This window comes from Sinocyclocheilus anshuiensis, unplaced genomic scaffold (assembly GCF_001515605.1).
Source record: "Sinocyclocheilus anshuiensis isolate Anshui unplaced genomic scaffold, SAMN03320099.WGS_v1.1 scaffold437, whole genome shotgun sequence".
NCBI lineage: Eukaryota > Metazoa > Chordata > Actinopteri > Cypriniformes > Cyprinidae > Sinocyclocheilus > Sinocyclocheilus anshuiensis.
This window is the reverse complement of record NW_015539902.1, coordinates 1109173-1130336: the sequence shown is the minus strand read 5'-3', so window position 1 is coordinate 1130336 and position 21164 is coordinate 1109173. Positions and strand designations below refer to the sequence as shown.

Below are 21164 nucleotides of genomic sequence, written 5' to 3'. Positions count from 1 at the left end.
GTTACTCAAAATTATCATCATGGCAACACTGAGAAAGAGCATGAAACAGAAAATACATTTATAGCACCATTTCAGTTGTTGAAAACAGTCTGGGAGCGCATGTACTTTTTGTTCATGTTTTTCTTATTGGGAAGCTCATCGTTTAATCTTAACCTATGACATACAACAGCCTATATACATACAGTACTTTAATTGAACACATCTCTCTTTCTGTCTGCAAAAATATTTTCTAAAATATTTCTCATTACTTCATTGTTCTGTCTATAGCTGCCTTCCTCTTTCTCGTGTGCTTTGTATCAGTACTTGACATCCGGAGCGAACCGGACTACTCCCCGACGTGGTTCTGGTCGTTCCACCAGTGGTTCTCTTCCAGAGGTACCCGCGGAATAATAATCGCTGACTCGTCCGAGGCCAGACTCAGATTCTCTAAGGAGCAGCACAGTGTTATTGCCAAAGGAGAAGCGGAAGGGTGACAGAGGGAGAGAAAGAAAGAGAGAGACACAGAGACACAACATGAGGTGTTTTATCCGGTAGATAGCAGTGCGCACTAGAAGAAACGAGGCTTTGAGCATTCTGAGACCACTTTTACACAGCATTTCTATTTATAGTGAGACCAATGTAAGTGATAACCGATCAAGCAATGCTTGAATAAGTTAGGGTGACCATATTTTAGTTTTCCAAAAAGAGGACAGTGGGGGTGGGGTTCGGGGGTGGTGTTCAGGGGCAGGGCGTGGGGTTTGCCTAACACAGTATATGTAGCAAGGTTTTTTTTGTTTTTATAATAAATAAAAAGAAAACAAGTAGATAGAATAGAAAAAGAATGCTAGTGTTAGAGGGTCATTTTTTTAATAAAAAGAAAACAAGAAGAATAGATAATGCTAGTGTTAGAAGGTCATTATTTATAATAAATAAAAAAAGAAAATAAGTAGAAAAAAATAGACAAAGAATAGAGAATGCTAGTGTTAAATACGCTTTTTTTCATTTTAAATAAAACAAATAGTTAAAATAGAAATAGAATAGAGAGTGCAAATGTTACAGGGTCAAGTTTTTTAATAAAAAAAACAAGCAGATAGAATTAGAAGCTCAACAGATCCTGAGCTCATTGACAAATATCTGATCTTGTAAGATGTGCTTCCTTTACACAGAGTGCGTGTGATCGCGAAATCGAAAGTGAACCGCACGAACGCTCATTCAAAAGAGATTTAAATACTCCACATATTGAGAGCGGGTCCCTGATCAGCCAAAATTATACAATATTCGAATGTTTAAAGGAGTGGACACGAAAATCGCGGGAGCGAAACACATGTTGTTGTGGGAGCAGGCGGCAATGGTCAGAAATTCAGCGGGAGCGGGACTAAGAAAACAGCCGAATCCCAGACATTTTGGGCGATTAAGAAATCCTGTCCGGACGCATTTTTCCAGGTCTAAAAAGAGGACATGTCCGGGGAAAAGAGGACGTCACCCTAGAATAAGTATTCTGGTGAGAAATACGCTACAGTAACATGCGCAAAAGATAGGCTACTACTCGCGAGAGCCTTTTTCTATCGTCAATAGCCGCGGGAAAAGGACGTTGTTAGGCACGAGGCGCAGTAGACGTTAACCCATTTAGCTGCGAATATTCAAACGGTTACTACACATGTAAATGATTGTGGATGCAAATGTTCATTAAAATGTTATTGGATTAAACAAATTCCTTAAGCGGAATCCTTTCCGCTAGAAGCTATAGGCCACGTAGGCTATAGGCCTACACTGCCGTCAGTTCACCTTTAAGTGCTTAATTCTGTTCGGTACACACACAGTTCAGTAATTTACAAGAATGTCAACCGCATTTGTGACCCTGGACCACAAAACCTGGTCGTAAGTCGCATGGGTATATTTGTACAATAGCCAACAATACATTGTATGGGTCAAAATTATCGATCATTAGGATTTTAGGCTAAGTAAAGATCATGTTCCATAAAGATGTTTTGTAAATTTCCTACCGTAAATATATAAAAACTCAATTTTTGATTAGTAATATGCATTGCTAAGGACTTCATTTGGACAACTTCAAAGGCGATTTTCTCAATATTTAGATTTTTTTGCACCCTCCGATTCCAGATAGCTATTCAGATAGTTGTATCTCGGCCAAATATTGTCCTCTCCTAACAAACCATGCATCAATGTAAAGTTCATTTATTCCGCTTTCAGATGATATATAAATCTCAATTTCAAAAAATGGACCCTTATGACTGCAGGTAGCATCAACCGCATTTACAGAAATTCTACGCAGTGTGTTACGGAACCGAACTGAACACCTAGTTGTTAATGATGGTTTTACACTTTTCTGGGGGGTTTTTTCTGTATGTGCATTGCAAGAAATCACAGGGTATGTTTTGACTTATTAGTGTTGTCATAAAAAACTCAAGTGTTTTTATGATTAAATAAATAAGCATTATATGTAATTATAATATTTCTTTTTAGTTAAATATTGTATTTAACTACTGTATTTCAGGCACTACTCAAAAGCAAATTTGTGAAACTGAATATGTAAACTCTTTTGTGGTCTCAGACGTTTGGACCCCAATATCCTCCAAATAAATGGATGAATTATAAATGTGATCTCAGATTGTTCAAAGGAAAAGTCCAGAAAGAAAACCAGCAACAAGACAGACACCACTGAACAAGAATGCAATGTGCTGTTCTAAAACTAAAGATTTAAATATCATCAAGTTCAATTTCATTAATCTCCTGAAAAAAGAAAGAAATTAATCTATGAGTGACATTTAAAGTTCACTGTAGATGAATTGTTCTTGCAGTAGGGGGAAGAGATTGATGGTACCTCAAATTACAAGTACCACAAAAAAGATGTGACACTTCAAAACTCCTCTATAGGGAGCAATGCCTTAGATTAATACATTAAGAAAAAATGCCTTTTCCTTGACCTATTTTTCTACAAGAACACAGTAACAAGCTTGTATGTGATGGTAGTCAACATTAAAACAAAACATGCACGAATAAAAAACACTGTAACAAAGTAAGTGCTCAACGTCTTCCAAAAACAACATTAACAACAGGAAAACAACATACATGAGCAGTCAAACTCCTATTCAACCTCCTTCGGCCCAGCACTTTCCATATGGAAGAGAATACGCATGGGAGCAAATCAAAAGATGAAGAACATTGAACAGTTATGGTGTACTAAAGTCTCAATGGAAACACTAGAGTACGAAGCACTAGCAACACTACACTTTCTCTCAGTGAGTAATAATTGTGCTGCTGAAGTACGGATGAAGGCGGAAGAAGCGTAACTAATCTCAGGCGAGAATTACCTTGGGTCGGGCATCGCACAGCGCCACAGGTGTTGCTTTAGTGTCTGCACCCAACCAATATCACGGATGGGCTGACAGAGCTGAATGTAGTGGTACTGTTTTAGCATAACCCTTCAAACGAACGACAAGATCACTCGTTAGCTGAACATTAAAGTAATTAAAGGGTTAGTTCACCCGAAAATGAACATTTTGCCATCATTTACTCAGCCACATGTCATTCCAAACTGATATGAGTTATGTGGAAATGCTTTGCAGAATGCTTTTTTCCATACAACTATCACCATATGGCAAAACGGCTGTAAAGAAAGTCATACAAGTTTGGAATTATACAAGGGTGAGTAAATGATAACAAATTTCGTTTTAGGGTAAACTATTTCTTTAACTCCCAAAGCACAAAATCATTATGTAAATCAACCAAATTTCAATCAATCAATAAATCACATAATTAAAGCCAATCATTATAGACTCACAGTGACTGACACATATTGATCTTTCAAGGACTATTTCAGTCTATTCAGAATGGAATCATTCCAGTTTTTACGTACATCTCTGATATTTGGTCCTGGAATAGGAAGTTTTGCATCTTTTGTTACTTTGCACATACGAGACACTGAAAGCCCCAATATATCTGATTCACTCAAGATGCAAACATATATTTCTCAACTCTCAGCTGATTAAAGGAGTGGACACGAAAATCGCGGGAGCGAAACACATGTTGTTGTGGGAGCAGGCGGCAATGGTCAGAAATTCAGCGGGAGCGGGACTAAGAAAACAGCCGAATCCCAGACATTTTGGGCGATTAAGAAATCCTGTCCGGACGCATTTTTCCAGGTCTAAAAAGAGGACATGTCCGGGGAAAAGAGGACGTCACCCTAGAATAAGTATTCTGGTGAGAAATACGCTACAGTAACATGCGCAAAAGATAGGCTACTACTCGCGAGAGCCTTTTTCTATCGTCAATAGCCGCGGGAAAAGGACGTTGTTAGGCACGAGGCGCAGTAGACGTTAACCCATTTAGCTGCGAATATTCAAACGGTTACTACACATGTAAATGATTGTGGATGCAAATGTTCATTAAAATGTTATTGGATTAAACAAATTCCTTAAGCGGAATCCTTTCCGCTAGAAGCTATAGGCCACGTAGGCTATAGGCCTACACTGCCGTCAGTTCACCTTTAAGTGCTTAATTCTGTTCGGTACACACACAGTTCAGTAATTTACAAGAATGTCAACCGCATTTGTGACCCTGGACCACAAAACCTGGTCGTAAGTCGCATGGGTATATTTGTACAATAGCCAACAATACATTGTATGGGTCAAAATTATCGATCATTAGGATTTTAGGCTAAGTAAAGATCATGTTCCATAAAGATGTTTTGTAAATTTCCTACCGTAAATATATAAAAACTCAATTTTTGATTAGTAATATGCATTGCTAAGGACTTCATTTGGACAACTTCAAAGGCGATTTTCTCAATATTTAGATTTTTTTGCACCCTCCGATTCCAGATAGCTATTCAGATAGTTGTATCTCGGCCAAATATTGTCCTCTCCTAACAAACCATGCATCAATGTAAAGTTCATTTATTCCGCTTTCAGATGATATATAAATCTCAATTTCAAAAAATGGACCCTTATGACTGCAGGTAGCATCAACCGCATTTACAGAAATTCTACGCAGTGTGTTACGGAACCGAACTGAACACCTAGTTGTTAATGATGGTTTTACACTTTTCTGGGGGGTTTTTTCTGTATGTGCATTGCAAGAAATCACAGGGTATGTTTTGACTTATTAGTGTTGTCATAAAAAACTCAAGTGTTTTTATGATTAAATAAATAAGCATTATATGTAATTATAATATTTCTTTTTAGTTAAATATTGTATTTAACTACTGTATTTCAGGCACTACTCAAAAGCAAATTTGTGAAACTGAATATGTAAACTCTTTTGTGGTCTCAGACGTTTGGACCCCAATATCCTCCAAATAAATGGATGAATTATAAATGTGATCTCAGATTGTTCAAAGGAAAAGTCCAGAAAGAAAACCAGCAACAAGACAGACACCACTGAACAAGAATGCAATGTGCTGTTCTAAAACTAAAGATTTAAATATCATCAAGTTCAATTTCATTAATCTCCTGAAAAAAGAAAGAAATTAATCTATGAGTGACATTTAAAGTTCACTGTAGATGAATTGTTCTTGCAGTAGGGGGAAGAGATTGATGGTACCTCAAATTACAAGTACCACAAAAAAGATGTGACACTTCAAAACTCCTCTATAGGGAGCAATGCCTTAGATTAATACATTAAGAAAAAATGCCTTTTCCTTGACCTATTTTTCTACAAGAACACAGTAACAAGCTTGTATGTGATGGTAGTCAACATTAAAACAAAACATGCACGAATAAAAAACACTGTAACAAAGTAAGTGCTCAACGTCTTCCAAAAACAACATTAACAACAGGAAAACAACATACATGAGCAGTCAAACTCCTATTCAACCTCCTTCGGCCCAGCACTTTCCATATGGAAGAGAATACGCATGGGAGCAAATCAAAAGATGAAGAACATTGAACAGTTATGGTGTACTAAAGTCTCAATGGAAACACTAGAGTACGAAGCACTAGCAACACTACACTTTCTCTCAGTGAGTAATAATTGTGCTGCTGAAGTACGGATGAAGGCGGAAGAAGCGTAACTAATCTCAGGCGAGAATTACCTTGGGTCGGGCATCGCACAGCGCCACAGGTGTTGCTTTAGTGTCTGCACCCAACCAATATCACGGATGGGCTGACAGAGCTGAATGTAGTGGTACTGTTTTAGCATAACCCTTCAAACGAACGACAAGATCACTCGTTAGCTGAACATTAAAGTAATTAAAGGGTTAGTTCACCCGAAAATGAACATTTTGCCATCATTTACTCAGCCACATGTCATTCCAAACTGATATGAGTTATGTGGAAATGCTTTGCAGAATGCTTTTTTCCATACAACTATCACCATATGGCAAAACGGCTGTAAAGAAAGTCATACAAGTTTGGAATTATACAAGGGTGAGTAAATGATAACAAATTTCGTTTTAGGGTAAACTATTTCTTTAACTCCCAAAGCACAAAATCATTATGTAAATCAACCAAATTTCAATCAATCAATAAATCACATAATTAAAGCCAATCATTATAGACTCACAGTGACTGACACATATTGATCTTTCAAGGACTATTTCAGTCTATTCAGAATGGAATCATTCCAGTTTTTACGTACATCTCTGATATTTGGTCCTGGAATAGGAAGTTTTGCATCTTTTGTTACTTTGCACATACGAGACACTGAAAGCCCCAATATATCTGATTCACTCAAGATGCAAACATATATTTCTCAACTCTCAGCTGACAGCAATATGCACAACCTAAAAGATGCCAGAACCTATTCCAGAGCCTATTACACACAAAATATGAGAATCGCAAAACCAAACGTAAACATCGGAATAGTTCTCTTCCATGTGGATTCTACGTCTATGACTGTGACAAGAGAGACAGACAGAAGGACAGGGGAGAAATGATACAAATGCACCTACCATTGAGTCCCCAAACCCTCCCACATCTCAAACAAAATGAACCACGACACCTCCGTTTCTGCGTTTGCATTTATTCATTTCAATATATATGAGCAAGCAAGAGAGAAATCACAATTCACATTATCACAGTTAAATCTGAGGCCCTGTCACATAACAGTTTTTTTCTCTCCTTTTTCAGTATGCACTATAGATAGCACCTGTGCTAAGCACACACGCACACACACACACACACACACACTCACTGACATGTACAACCCCGCTCTAGCTGCTCCTCCTCTGTCTCCCCACAATGCCTTCCCCTAATTCCCACATTATATTAACAGTAATTGAGTCACCAAAGGCTGCAAAATACAAGAAAAGGCCCTCACTCTGTGGCGCAGTCAGCTTCAGAGCACAGTGCAGAAGAGAATGAGCTCCATGTGACTGTATTCTACAGCCAGACTGAAGAAACAGATACTTTCATGCTTTAGGAATTCAACATTCTGGATGTCCAACAGAATTGCAGTGTAGTCTCTGGATTTCAAGCCTGTATATAATACATTCAAGGTATTCATAATGCATTGTAATGGATTATATATTTTCATAAATAATGATAAACGCAGTTATAATACATCTAAACGGCCTCTAAACGGCATTTTACATGGTATGGTATATCAGAGGTGAAGACGTGGCAGAATGGCTGTGTGTGTCAAGCTCATTCATGAAGAAGAATCTTTGCTTTCTAGTGCTAGACTGCTAATGGCGCACACCATGAAAGATAAAAAGATTAAGGCTAAACTTGAATAGCATGCTATTCTCTTACTATTCCTGTCATAAATAAAGATATTTAGTATTATAAAATAGTATGAGAGTATTATACTATTCTGAATCCAGCCATATTTAATTTCTGATAGGAATGAAAATGTGGCTGTGAAGTATAGAATAAAATATGCTGTTGTTCAGTTGACGAAAAAAGTTTTTTTGCCAATCTGAGGTTACTTTAATTACGAGCAGTCAAACTGCATTTTCAAAAACGTGTTTTGCATTTGTATCAAAGTGTTTTACTCACATTTCACAAATGGAAACACAATTTATTGAGAATTCCTAAACTTCATAAACACATGCAATTTGATTTAGTTCATTTTTTAGATCCAGAATGTTTTAGTCACCAGCACTAGATCATAGTTGCTTGTTACCACTTGTTTTTGATTATGAAAAGGGGATAAGATCGCTTAATTTCTTCAATCTGGCAACAGATTACAGAATTACTGTGCGCCGATTGGTCAAACAGGACAATGAGATCACATACTTGACATACTGAAAATGGAGAAGACCTCAAGGGATGAGACTAGAGACAGAGAGAGGATTTGCCGAGGGGAGGTATATGATTAAAAAGAAAAACAATGCAAAGCATGATCTTACACAATGCACTCCCATAATGCCAGCAAATGAAGACATTTAGATACTAAAATGAATGCCATTCAGTCTATGAACTACCAACATCTTTGTTTTTCCATCACAAACTGACATGAATCTGCATCTGCGAGTGTCATGTCACATGCAAAGCCATGATTATGTGCTGTTACATAAGGCCTGATCAGATTATATCTAAAAAGATTTCACTGCCAACACAAAATCATCTCTGTGAATGTATCAGCATTAAACTTTAAAGGGATACCCCATCCAAAATTGAAATTCTATCATTTACTCACCCTAAAGTCATTCCAAACATGACTTTATTTCTTTTATTCTGCGATATAATGGTTTTTGTCCATTTTTGGAACACAGTTTGGGTGAGTAAATGATGACAGATTATTTTCCCTTTAAGTTAGGTTTAAGTTTGCATTATAGGCTCACAACCTCTAAGGTGACTTGACTCGTACATGTGCACCTTGGGAAGTGGCCTTTTTGGGGCCAACAAAACAAAGATGACATGATCATGCAGTCGAGAGTAAACGAACAGCATTCCGAACAGACTGCATTCGACTTACCATTACATCAAGGGACACATGATAACAAACAGAACAATTAGCCAAGAATACAGGTCATGTCAGTCATTGAACAACAGGGGGGATGCAGGAGCAAAACAAAGCAGGAGACACTCTGGGAAAAGTCATTAATATTTAATAAGTGAATCTGCATTCGCATAAAGAAGGGCTTTGATTTTAAAGCTGCCTAATCTATTGACCTTTGGAGTTCCCTCTACTTTTGGGATCCCCCATCTGTCTACCTCGGGGGCTCCCTTAGGGGGGATGGGAAGTGTGCATGTGAGAAAGAAAAAAAAAACAGTTGGGCAGAGTGGAAGATATAATGTTAAATGTTGTGTTGTGATCCTTACATATTTTATGGTGCAAGATGGAACAGAAGTTCTCAAAACCAAACAATGCATAAACTTATATTTTAGTTTATAATACATTTAATTTCTACTGGTTTGCACATAAAATCACTGTGAACATTTAAATCCTATTCTATCCAAAAACAAATTTACAGTACATCCCATAATGCAATATCATGTTACAGTAGTAATCCAGTTGGGCCAAAACAAGGCCTTATTATTGTATGACCTTGACAGATGTTTTTTGGGGATACTGATGTTCTATTTGGAGATATCCTGTTCCTGTAATGATTCAAAAACATTCAAGAAAACAAACAGAATAATACAAATCATTACAGCACCAAAGTGATCTGAGATCATAACATATCACTTAGGAGCTTGGGGTGTTCGCTCAATAAAATGACTACATAAAACAGGCAAAGCAAGCAGATTAATATAGTCTTAAAACCAAAGATGCACATTTATCAAAGATTTTTGATTGAGGAATTAGCCTTTGTGGTTTCTATGTGTCGCCTAATTTACACAAACATGTTTTCAAAAGCATAATTGGATATAAATTGGCTTCATTGTAAAACCCTTGATAAATGAAACCCACCAGTCTGTGCATCTGATGGTACGTACATACAGAGCCAATGGCTCCATGCAAAATAAGAGCATCCAATGGCCAACTAGTAGAGTGGTTGCCATGGAAACCTCGTCTTGAGATGAGGAGAGTGGGTGGAGCTATAGTAAATGCAAACGCTTTGATATCACTGAGAGGAGAAAACCATCAAATCCAACCCTGAAAATTGTGTAAAATCAGCCCACTGACCTCTTAGAGAAAAAGAGAGAGTGAGAGAAAGAGAGAAAGAGAGGTGGGGGTATTGGAAATATACAGTGAGGAATAAAACGAGAGGTGCATCAGAGAGAAAGAGAGGGAGGGGGCAGCAATGGACAGAACAGTAAAGGAATGAGAACCTCTTATTAAATAATTTTGCAGCCTTCGTTCTGCTTTCACCCTTTCAGGAAGAGATTAAATGAGAGAAGAAGTGCAATGGTTTTTACTCTTTCGCCTCAGCCAGTTTGTTGTTGATCTCTTTACTTTTCTCCTTGTCGCCCTGCGCCGCTCTGCTCTCCAGCTGGTTCTCGGAGCTCTTCTTCTTCGAACCACGCACCGACGTCGCCTGCTTCTCCTTGGACTTCTTCAGCGGTTTGCCAGGTGTGGCGGATGAGCTCTTTTTGGGTTTGTAGTGAGGAAGACTGGTTTTCTCCACCTGTTTAAGACATAAAATGGTATTTTACTACTATTACGTGAATAGGGCTGGGTAGTCACCAATGACATAGTCACCACTGATAAGCTACTACTAAATATAATGTAGAAACTTTACAAATTATATTGCTAAAACACACATTAGATCGCAATCGTAAGTCATTACAAATACTCAATGGTGGTTTTGAAGTGAGTTTTGAGTAAAAGTGTTGTATGCCAGTGGAAATGCCCATATGGACGAGGATCGGTTTCATTTTAAAACACTGTTTTAAAACGAAAACGCACTAGAGTAAACGTAGCCTTACATCTATGGGGGTTGGACGCTTACACACTACAGCCTCACGTCTAAGTCACATCTCTGGGCGTAACCAGTGTAAACAAGTGTTTTTCCTTGATGCCTCATCAAAGCCAATCACCAGCACTTGATTTAGGCACATCAAGCATGCTGCATGCTTATTTGCTCACTGACGTTGACGAGATTAAATCCTTAGGTATCGAAATTTGGTACCAAATGACAAGACATTTTTCGATACACGATGGTATCGAGGCAATTCGGTCGGTGCCTAAAAAGTATCGAACTTCGAAGTATCGATACCCAGCCCTATACGTGACATATTTAGTTATACAATGGGAAATAACATGGGATGGGACTTCGATAAGATAGACATGTTGGACAATGATATTATAGGCTATTTTTTTATACATTATTTTTCCCGCTCATTCAGCCCTGGGTATAACAGCAAAAAAATATATTTTAGGGGCGGTGGAAGTTAATATGTTTAAATTTTGAAAGTCAATTTTTTAAAAGGAATAACGTACTGACAAATAATGCACAAAAAGACAAGGTACATTTATTGAAGATGCGATGAAACAGAAGTAGCTATTTTCTTTTGTATTGTGACGTACATTTAAGCGAATTGGATTTTATTTTTTTTTTAAAAGGGAAGAGAAAGGGAAAAAAATCCATCCATCGATTTCATTGGATCAGGGCAGATCTGAATTTGAGTTTGAAGTTTGACTGTAAGAAGGGGGCGGGGGTTTAAGCTGACTAAACAGTCATAAAGGAATTTAAGATTTAGGAATTATGAGGTCAAAATTTCTGTGAAAATCATTTTCTGTGAGGTCAGAAAAGGTCAAATGCATGGATGAATTATTCACAAAAAGATCAATAACATGCATTTAGAATTTAAAGAAGTAAAAGAAGAATTAAATCTTAAAATTTGTAATTCATGTTGTTCAAAAATAGCTCATAAAGTCACATAGTATACTGATCTCAAAACAAGCACTGATAGCAAAAATAATAATTAGCCACAGTGTCTGAGTGACCATGATTATATTGTAAAGCTAGTCAGCTCAATATAATACAACAAAGAGCTGATGCTGATTCACTAAGACACTCAAAGCTTGAGGCCAAAGTTATGTCAAACAACTCTAAAAGTACTGCTGAGAAAAAAAAAACTGTTGTTCAGTTATTTTCCAGCCACTGAGCACATAGATTGCTGACATCAAGTTACTGAACCCAATAATTGATCCAGCCTTCTGCAACAAAAACACACTTACAAACAAGAATGTAACCAAACATTCAAAAATTAGGGGAGAATTAAGGTAATTATCAGATCCAATATCAGATATCAGTAATTAAAGATCCAACTGCTAATCTAAATATTGTATTATTATACTTAACTTCCATACACAAGCTCGTACCTTACTGCTCTCTCTGTAAGGCTCAAGGTACAGTGTGCGTATCCTCCTCCTCTCCAAGGCCTTGTTGTCATCTGGCTGCTGAGTGGCCTGGTAGGCCCTGTAGGTGGCACTGTAGCTGGTCTCCAGATCAGTCTTCTCATCGGGAGGCTGATACTGAGACTTGGCCCTGATGAGCTTCACAGGTTTCACGTCTGTGTAGGCTTTGTACTCAGTCCTGACATTAAGAAACAGATAACATTAAAATTATTGGAAAATTGAGTGTAGTGGGTGATTCAACCGACACATATTGAATTTCAAGACCACATTGTACAGAGTATGACAGACATATCCTTAAAGTCCACCATTAAAACTGAGTTGGGGAATTTATTGGAAAAAATCATGACCCCTGTTTTGTTTTAGCCAGTAGGCTTTAGTTTCACAGTTTGCAATTTGTTAGTCTGTGTGGCATGTGGGGGTGGGACATTCTCATTCTAGAGAGCATTTGATTGGCTAAACCATCCAAGTCTAAGATGAGTCATCAATATTTTTGATATATATCATATATCATAGACTAGTCACAAAACTTGATTTTTAATTTTACTTGGTTAACAATTGCTGTTTTCCATGCTATTTTTAGGTTCTGATAGAACAAACACATCAAGAAAACTATTTAAAATTACATCAAGTCTCTACACATACAACACAAGAAAGACTACATATAAAATAACTACTTGGTACTGCTATATATAGACACTGCATTATAGATCTAGATTGATATACACCCTCCATAATGCAGACATCCCCACCCCCCATCTGCATCACAGAGAGTTTTTCCTAGGCACTAGGCAGTGGCCCCTCCTTTAAGATGAGTAATGAGTCTTTATTCACTGAGATGACACAGACAAATGGTATATTCTTCACGGGTATGTGCATTGCAGATTACCCAACATGCAACTTATCCGCAGTGCATCTAACACACATGCACACATATAGACAGAACTCTCTCACTGAGACCAGCACAGAAGAGACATCTCAGACAAACTCTGGTTTTTTAATCATTCGACACTGATTAACTAATGAGTCACTCACACCAGTTTGTGCGCTTGTTTTATAAATTTTAGAAATTCCAGATCCAAATCATGATGTCTTGTGAGCATGTTTTACTCTAGCTGAGGATTTCTGAGGAAAGATGGAATAATGGATATTCACTGTAAATATTTACATGAATTCTATTCATTTTCAGGACTGGAAAACATAATTTTAAAATTCCCTTTTGACCTCTCTCTCTTTCTTTTTGATTCTGTAACATTACAGCCTCAGAGGGGTAGGGAGTATTGATTAGGATTGACAGGACAGGAAGAGATGGGAATGCCAGGCAGAGTGAACCACTATCATCCCATTAGATCAATTAGTTGCTTTAGTTTATGTGAGTAAGAAGCAAATTAATACATCTCTGTATGAAACAGAATCAACCATTCTGACATATTACAATAAGGCCTAAAAAAAGCTGAGAACATTTGATATCACACACTGTTCTACTGGAGATGAGATTAGATAACATAGGAGTTTGATACTAGATCAAACTCCTGTACACTCAGAATGAGGAAGTAATCTAAACAAAAATGGCCCGTTATTATGTGACCAACAAGCTGATGAACAAAGTCATGGGACAGCACGTGGGGGAATATTAACCCCCTCAGAGAAAATAGGGGATGTGAAAATCACGCCCCATGTCCCATGTCAAGGAAAATTTCAGGTTGAATACAAGTGAATCTCTATCAACAGCAAAAATAACAGAAAATAATTCACTCTCAGATTCTCAGGTTGTAAAAACGTCAAATAAAACTATGATTTGCTTTTCAAATGCCTTTTTTTGTATCAATTTTGTTGTTAAGAGTTTCGTTGTTAGAGACCCAAACCCAAACTTTCAATCTTAAACTATGAAAAATCTGTATAAAAATATTAATTATTACATTGAAAATATATTTAAAAGTTTTTAAAACTTTTAATATCTTTAAAAATTTAATTTAAAGGGATAGTTCACCCAAAATTTAAAATTCTGTCATTAAAGGGGTCATATGCTGCGATTTCAATTTTTCCTTTCTCTTTGAAGTGTTACAAGCTCTTGGTGCATAAATTAGATCTGTAATGTTGCAAAGACTAAAGGCTCAAATCCAAAGAGATATTCTTAATAAAAGTTAAGAGTCAACCATTTTCAGAAAGGCGGAGCATAGAGGAGAAACAATAATGTACAGTATGTGGAAAATAACGTGTTTTTTGAACCTTAAACCGCATAAACACATTTCATTACACCAAATACACCAAATAATGTTCTTTTTAGCAACATCATATGACCCCTTTAATTACTCACCCTCATGACCTTCGTTTATCTTCGGAACACAAATTAAGATATTTTTGATGAAATCCGAGAGTTTTCTAACCCTGCATAGAAAGCAACGCAACTACCACGTTCAAGGCCCAGAAAGGTAGTAAAAAATCGTTAAAATAGTCCATGTGACAACAGTGCTTCAATCGCAATGTTATGAAGCTACAAGAATACTTTTTGTGTGCAAAGAAAACAAAAATAATTACTTTATTCAACAATTTCTTCTCCTCCCTGTCAGGCTTCGATGTGCGTTCACAGAAAAGTATTCTCGTAGCTTTATAAAATTACGGTTGAACCACTGATGTCACATGGACTATTTTAACTACATTTCTGGGCCTTGAACGTGTCAGTTGTGTTGCTGTCTATGCAGGGTCAGAAAGCTCTCGGATTTTATCAAAAAATATCTTAATTGGTGTTCCGAAGATGAACTAAGGTCGGGTTTGGAACGACAGGAGGGTGAGTAATTAATGAAAGAATTTTCATTTTTGGGTGAACTATCCCTTTAGTTATGGCTTAATAGTTAGGGAAGTCGTGGCCTAATGGTTAGAGAGTTGGATTCGTAACCCAAAGGTTGCAGGTTCGAGTCTTGTACCGGCAGGGATTGTAGGTGGGGGGAGTGAATGTACAGCACTCTCTCCCACCTTCAATACCATGACTGAGGTTCCCTTGAGCAAGGCACTGAACCCCCAACTGCTCCCTGGGCGCTGCAGCATAAATGGCTGCCCACTGCTCTGTGTGTGTGTTCACTGCTGTGTGTGTGCACTTAGGATGGGTTAAACGCAGAGCACTAATTCCTAGTATGGGTAACATATTCCTATACTTGGCCACATGTCACTTCACTTTATTTTTCACTTTTTAATTGTGTGTTAAGGATACATTAAAAGCTAGCTAAAAAAAATAGCCTAAGCAAGGATCATGTACAAACATCATGTATTCCTGATAAATTGTTCTTTGAGAACATAAATCTGACAATACTGCTGGTGTTTTGATTTAAAGGGAGGCCTCCCTTCTCTCCCTGTTGAGAGCACAGGGGAGCGGAAAGAAAGAAGTGAAAGTTGTTACATATGACAAATTAAGTCCAGTCAGAATGCTTGAAACGGCAGCACAAAAGCAGCTCATAGAAGTCCAAGGCCACAGGCACCAAACACTCACAGGACAAACATAAAAGAAGAAGGGGGAGGAGTCAGAATTTATACAGCAACACACACACACATAGAAAAAGACAGAGAATGAGAAAGACATAAAGACAGAGAGAAGGCTTGTTACACACATACAATAGGACTCCCAACAATGAGCTTAGTGTGCTTATTGTAAATGAGCGCTTGGTACCAGCTGTCAAATCATTCATTTGATAAACGGCATCAACCCTGTTCTACAATGCTACTTTACACCAGATTTTTTCTAATCTAACAGAATTAATTTAATGTAAAAGCACAGTATTTATTCAAATGAGCTCACACATTTAATTAACTGCTGTCACCAAAAGTCATCTGTAGATTTGAGCATACAGTGAGGTTGATACCTCTTCCTCTCCCCAGGCACTGAGCTTTTGTGAACAGCCTTGTCACTATGGTGATATGCTGGCACTAGAGAATTGTGTGGTGGGGAGCCAGAGCAGTGCATCATGGGTAGACTTGGCACATTGGAGTAACGTGGTGTTTAACAGAAGCATGTAAAGCTGTTTTGCTTTTTACTTGGATTCAAAAACAACATCCTGATTATTTTGATGTAGTCTAGACCTGTTAGATGACAACACAGCACTTGATGCCACCAAAAATAGACAGCGTATTTGGATTAATGAATACTGTAAAACTGATTCCTTTTATTAATCCACCAGCACTGCAAATAATTAGATGTGCAATTGCTTAGTTGATTATTTAATGTCATTTTTATTCTAGCAACAGCCTCGCTGTCAGATCAATAGGTTTCCTGCACCCTGTGGCATCATCTTGCAGCTGTACCTCCAGCATGACATATTTCTTCTGACATTCACTTTGGACTCCAAGTGAATCCCAATGAGATTATCCCTGTAATACTGCCCTGCAAGGCAAAACTCTCTCTTATTTCTCTCTCTCTCTTTGCTGCTTCCTCTGTTATCCTTATCGATTGCAGTCTTTGAATGGGTACAGTGCCTTCAAGTACTGCACTATACAAGAAAAGGAAGGAAAGGCATAAAAGTATGTTAATTACTTACATAAGAAACAATTAATGGAACATGGAAAAGGCATATATATATTATTATATATTATATTATATATTAGTAGGGCTGCACAATTAATCGAATTTCTAATTGCAATTACAATTATGGTAAACATCATTCAATGTAAATTGTGATCATCGTAATTAATAAATCGCAATTACAATTTCAAGGGAATAATCGACAATTATGATTTTTGCCATAATCGTGCAGCCCTATATATTAGTATTAAAAAGCTGTGCTATTTATTGTATTATTATATTATATATAAATTGTATTTATTTCATAGTACAATATATTTTTCTTATTTTCTCTAGTATTAAAAAAGCTTTGCTATTTATTATATTATATTATATTATATACTTGCCCTATAAGTATTATTTATAATATTATTATTATTATACTATTCTAGTACTTATTATTTGAATTACCTTTTATTTAATATTTTCAGATTTCATTTTCATTTTAGTAATTTTATGTGCTTTTGCCATTTTCTTATATTTCTATTTACCTTTGATATATATTTCAGTTTTTGCTTTGGTCATTTTAACACTTAAACCTATTTTTTTCTAATGCTCATTTAATTTGAAGTTTAATCTAATATTAATTGATTATTATTAGTTTTAGTTAGCAATAACAACAATGAATCAGAGGTATGGTGTTCTATTTTAAAGTCAACAATGTAACAATGCACAAATAACAACCCTAAAATAATTAATAAATATAAAATAAATGCTAAACACTTAAATTGCAAAAATCAATAAGCTATTCCAAGATTTTGCGCAGAAAAATCAGAGATAAACTGCAAACCAAAGCATATTGATCTACAGGGAGAGAGAGAGCGAGAGACACAGATAAATGAAGCAAGCAACTTCCTCTCCTCCGCATCCTGTGAAGACACACCTGTGATTTCTCTGGCTTAAAATAAAGCACCAAAGAATGCTTTTTACAGGCTTCTTACAGTAAGAGGATCATTTTTTATATCCAGTTTCATCAGCTTGCGTCATAAAGCTTAAGCCCTGTCACTGCTTTGTAGCATGACATAGCAACAAAGCAAAACTCAGGACTAAACATGAGATTAAGTCAAACTAATCCTGAGCTTTTCCATTTAAAGAATCGCCCCATAACAATCCATGCATGCACTGTCATGCAAACTGAACTGATGACACTGCGTTTTGTCCTCTTGAGTATTTTCCTCCGAGTCAAGAAGAAACAAATTCCACACAGGAAATATGAAATGTGCCCTGATGCACCATGAGGCATTTTGAGATTAAACTTCTCACACAACAAATAACACCAGCCTAATATATGCAAGTCTGAAGGCAACATTCAAATGCAATTCAGGCTAGATGTAATATATTTACCCAAAGCAACCTGCAAATGTGCAACACCACAGGCAGTTTATCACAATTGTACAGTATCAAAAAGCTCAATCTTGTTCAGCTGCGCATGAGTAATTTGCATGCGCACATGAATGAGGGGGCGAATTATGGACCAATTGCCACCTGTCAATTAAACACAAATACTCCACAATGACAATGACGGACTTGTGAATTGAGATTGAGAAAGCAATTTTGAGAAGAGGGAGAATGTTCTTTCTTTACACATTTATTGTTCACTGTTTGCAATAAAAAAGTGATTGAAAGGCAACTGAATACCAAGTAGGACCAGGAACAGCACAGCACTATACAAACTTCAGCTCCATCTGTTTTGAACAAACACAGGCAAATAAAAGCAAATGAAAAAGCTGTTTTATATGCTAGAGCTGGAAAATAAAAAGAGTGCTCTCCAAAGACTGCTTTCTGAATTTTACAAACTTGACAATTTTGCACCACTTTCACAACAAATGGATTATTAACAACTGGGAATTCCACAATGCATTCGCTGGCCTTACTTTGCCCTAAAACTAACCCTGAAAAAAATGAAAGCCTTTTCCAAAAAACAGCTTCTGCTCCAGTGCTCTCCAGCCCCCTGCATGTCCTGCCATCTGTAGGTGTTAGTACAGCAGTAAATGCAAGATTTATCCCACAGCTGACCTCCATTGTATACCTTTTTTCACTCCACAATACACTTTCCATCTGTTTTTATACTGGTCTAATGATATTTTATATCTCTTAACCCTAAAACTAACCCTTACTGAAACCATTTTTCCTTTTTTAGAGATATTATTTAGTATTATTTCGCTAGCACAATTGCTCAATTTGTGTTTTACTTTCATTGTGGGGACATTTGGTCTCCTCTACACATCTATTGATGCTCAGATCTATAACAGTGTCTTCATGTTGTGTCAAGTGTTGGCATGCTGTTTTGCTTTGTCTTTCCACCCCCCAATCTCAGAGTAAAAAGTGACTATTTTACGAGATACGATTTGTTTGATCTGAATCGTACAAAAATTAGCAAGAAATTGGCATAACTAGAAAATGTAATTTCCATGACTTTTTGAGATTGAATTCATTTTCATGACTGTTCCAGGATTTACAAGAATTTTAAAACACTTTTAAATGTAGGCTTTCCAACCCTCTACATTGCGAGTAAATCACTCGCATATGCGACTAAATCTTCACTCTGGCGACTAAATGATGTCTAATATTAGCCAATTCCTATTAAATTCTCAGATTTTACTCGCCAGTGTGTGAGTTGGAGGCTAAGTATAAGTTTAGCTCAGATATATTTTCACTCGCCGAACACTCTCTGACTGAGCGCAACGCACCTGTATTTAACGTACCGTAAACTCTAGTGTGAAGGCGCACGCCTCGCCGTCGCTTTGTTTCACACGCACGCAGCGAGAGAGGGAGAGAGAGAATTGACGCGCTACCTATGCGCGCTACATGTAAACGATATTCTTTGTTGACCAAAAAAGCACCACCACCAGTCCGTAGTTCTGTTAAAATGACTAATATGCATTCATGCATGGTTATCAAGTTTTGATTCTAATTACAAAAGTTCTATCATTAAATAACATTGATTATCATATTATAATGCTTGACTGACTGATGTTAGGTACTAGCCAATGGCGATTCAATTGCCAAGGTGTTCGTAGAGGGCTGCTTTCTCATAAGTTGACATTGTTGATAGGGTGAATTAAAATAAGATTTTAATATTTTAGCTGTTTTAGCTTATTTTAATAATTGTTCTGTCTTATTTTATATAATTTTAGTCATCTTAAGGCCACTTTGGAAGTTTGCTGAGGCCCCGAGGGGGTCCCGGACCCCTGGTTGCGAACCACTACTGTACAATCACTCGCTGATAATCAATCAGCCAAACCTGTAGGAGCTGCCAGAGGTGACTTCTTGTTTGATCTGCCGGTTGAAAGCATCCACAGCTGCCCTCCCTTTACCCTCTGTAGTGGTGGCATCCCCCATGCTCTGCCCGTCCAACTTCACGCCTGCTTTGTTGGTCGCTTTCTTGGCTTGCCTCTTTTTCCTTTGACTAGACAGGATCTCCTTCTCTTGCACCTTGTCAGCAATCTCACTCTTTTCCACCCCATTGTCCATCATCTCTGAGGAGTGTTTGGGTCTGTCAGGGATGCGGTCATTGCCCGCTGAGATGGTCGGAGAGGGTTTGGGGATCCAAGGATGATCTCCCCTCTTTGGGATAGGCCAGGGTTTGAAGTCCTTCTGATACTGGGTCTCGTTGTTAAAAGGAACCTCGGGGCCGTGGTACTCGTTCTTGGGCTTGCAGCTGGGCTCCGGGCGAACATTCCAGTGTTTAAAGTCCTGGCGCATCACAGATCCTAAGACGTTCTCCTCCTGGGCTGCAGGTCCTTTGGTCACCGCGTCGTGGTCGTTGTGAAGCGGCTGCGTTTCCTTCGGCGCGGACTGCTGCAGGTGAAGATGCTGCATCTCGGACACGTCCGAGTACTTGGTGAAAACCAGCGGCACCGCAATGTCGGCCTTGTCCAGCTGGTTCCAGAACCGAGCCATACAGCAGGCTCTGGAGATACAGGGCCATGCCATGATGGTCTGCCAACGTCTTACCTTAAATTATGTCAATCTCTTTCTTTTCTCAAAGCTGTTTTGTATTCAGTTTGTGGAACTAAACGCGCTCTTGTGCCTCGCGGGGGGAACACAAAATGTCCGATTCGCAAAGTTTTTCCTTAAAACGATGCTGTCAAAGATGACAGGACACAAATCCAGTGTAAAGGAGGCATTACGGGTTTTTTAAAAGTGAAATATATTCTGGTTTAGCTCCGTCCTGATCCCCTTGCGCTCGTTAGAATACGAGAATGTGTTAAGACACAGCACAGCAGCCCCTCCCGCGCGCCTTCTGCGCTCAGCATCCACCGAGAGCTGCATCACCTGCCGCTGTCATCATCACGCAGCGTCTGCAGTGGGTGGAGTTGCGCTCGAGTCCCCGCCCACTAAAGTAGAGGCCTGAGGATATCAAATCAGGAGGGATGCTCAAAAGAGTTCAAACATACTTACCGATAATGAACTGCAGATGCAG

General features: G+C 37.9%; 1 protein-coding gene across 2 annotated transcripts; it reads right to left on the bottom strand.

Moving 5' to 3' along the window:
* Positions 1-253: 253 nt before the first annotated feature.
* LOC107686129 (microtubule-associated protein 6 homolog) lies at positions 254-21021 on the bottom strand. Of its 2 annotated transcripts, XM_016482988.1 has the most exons (5): positions 19983-21021; positions 12157-12370; positions 10248-10456; positions 6032-6142; positions 254-426 (listed from the first exon to the last, which is right to left on the bottom strand). In XM_016482988.1, the coding sequence occupies exons 1-5, from the start codon at positions 20672-20674 to the stop codon at positions 297-299; spliced, it is 1356 nt and encodes a 451-aa protein (XP_016338474.1). In that variant the 5' UTR covers positions 20675-21021; the 3' UTR covers positions 254-296. The 2 variants fall into 2 exon arrangements, with proteins under 2 accessions (XP_016338474.1, XP_016338473.1); XM_016482987.1 differs by lacking the exons at positions 254-426; positions 6032-6142 and having other exon boundaries at positions 9005-10456; positions 12136-12370.
* Positions 21022-21164: the final 143 nt, after the last annotated feature.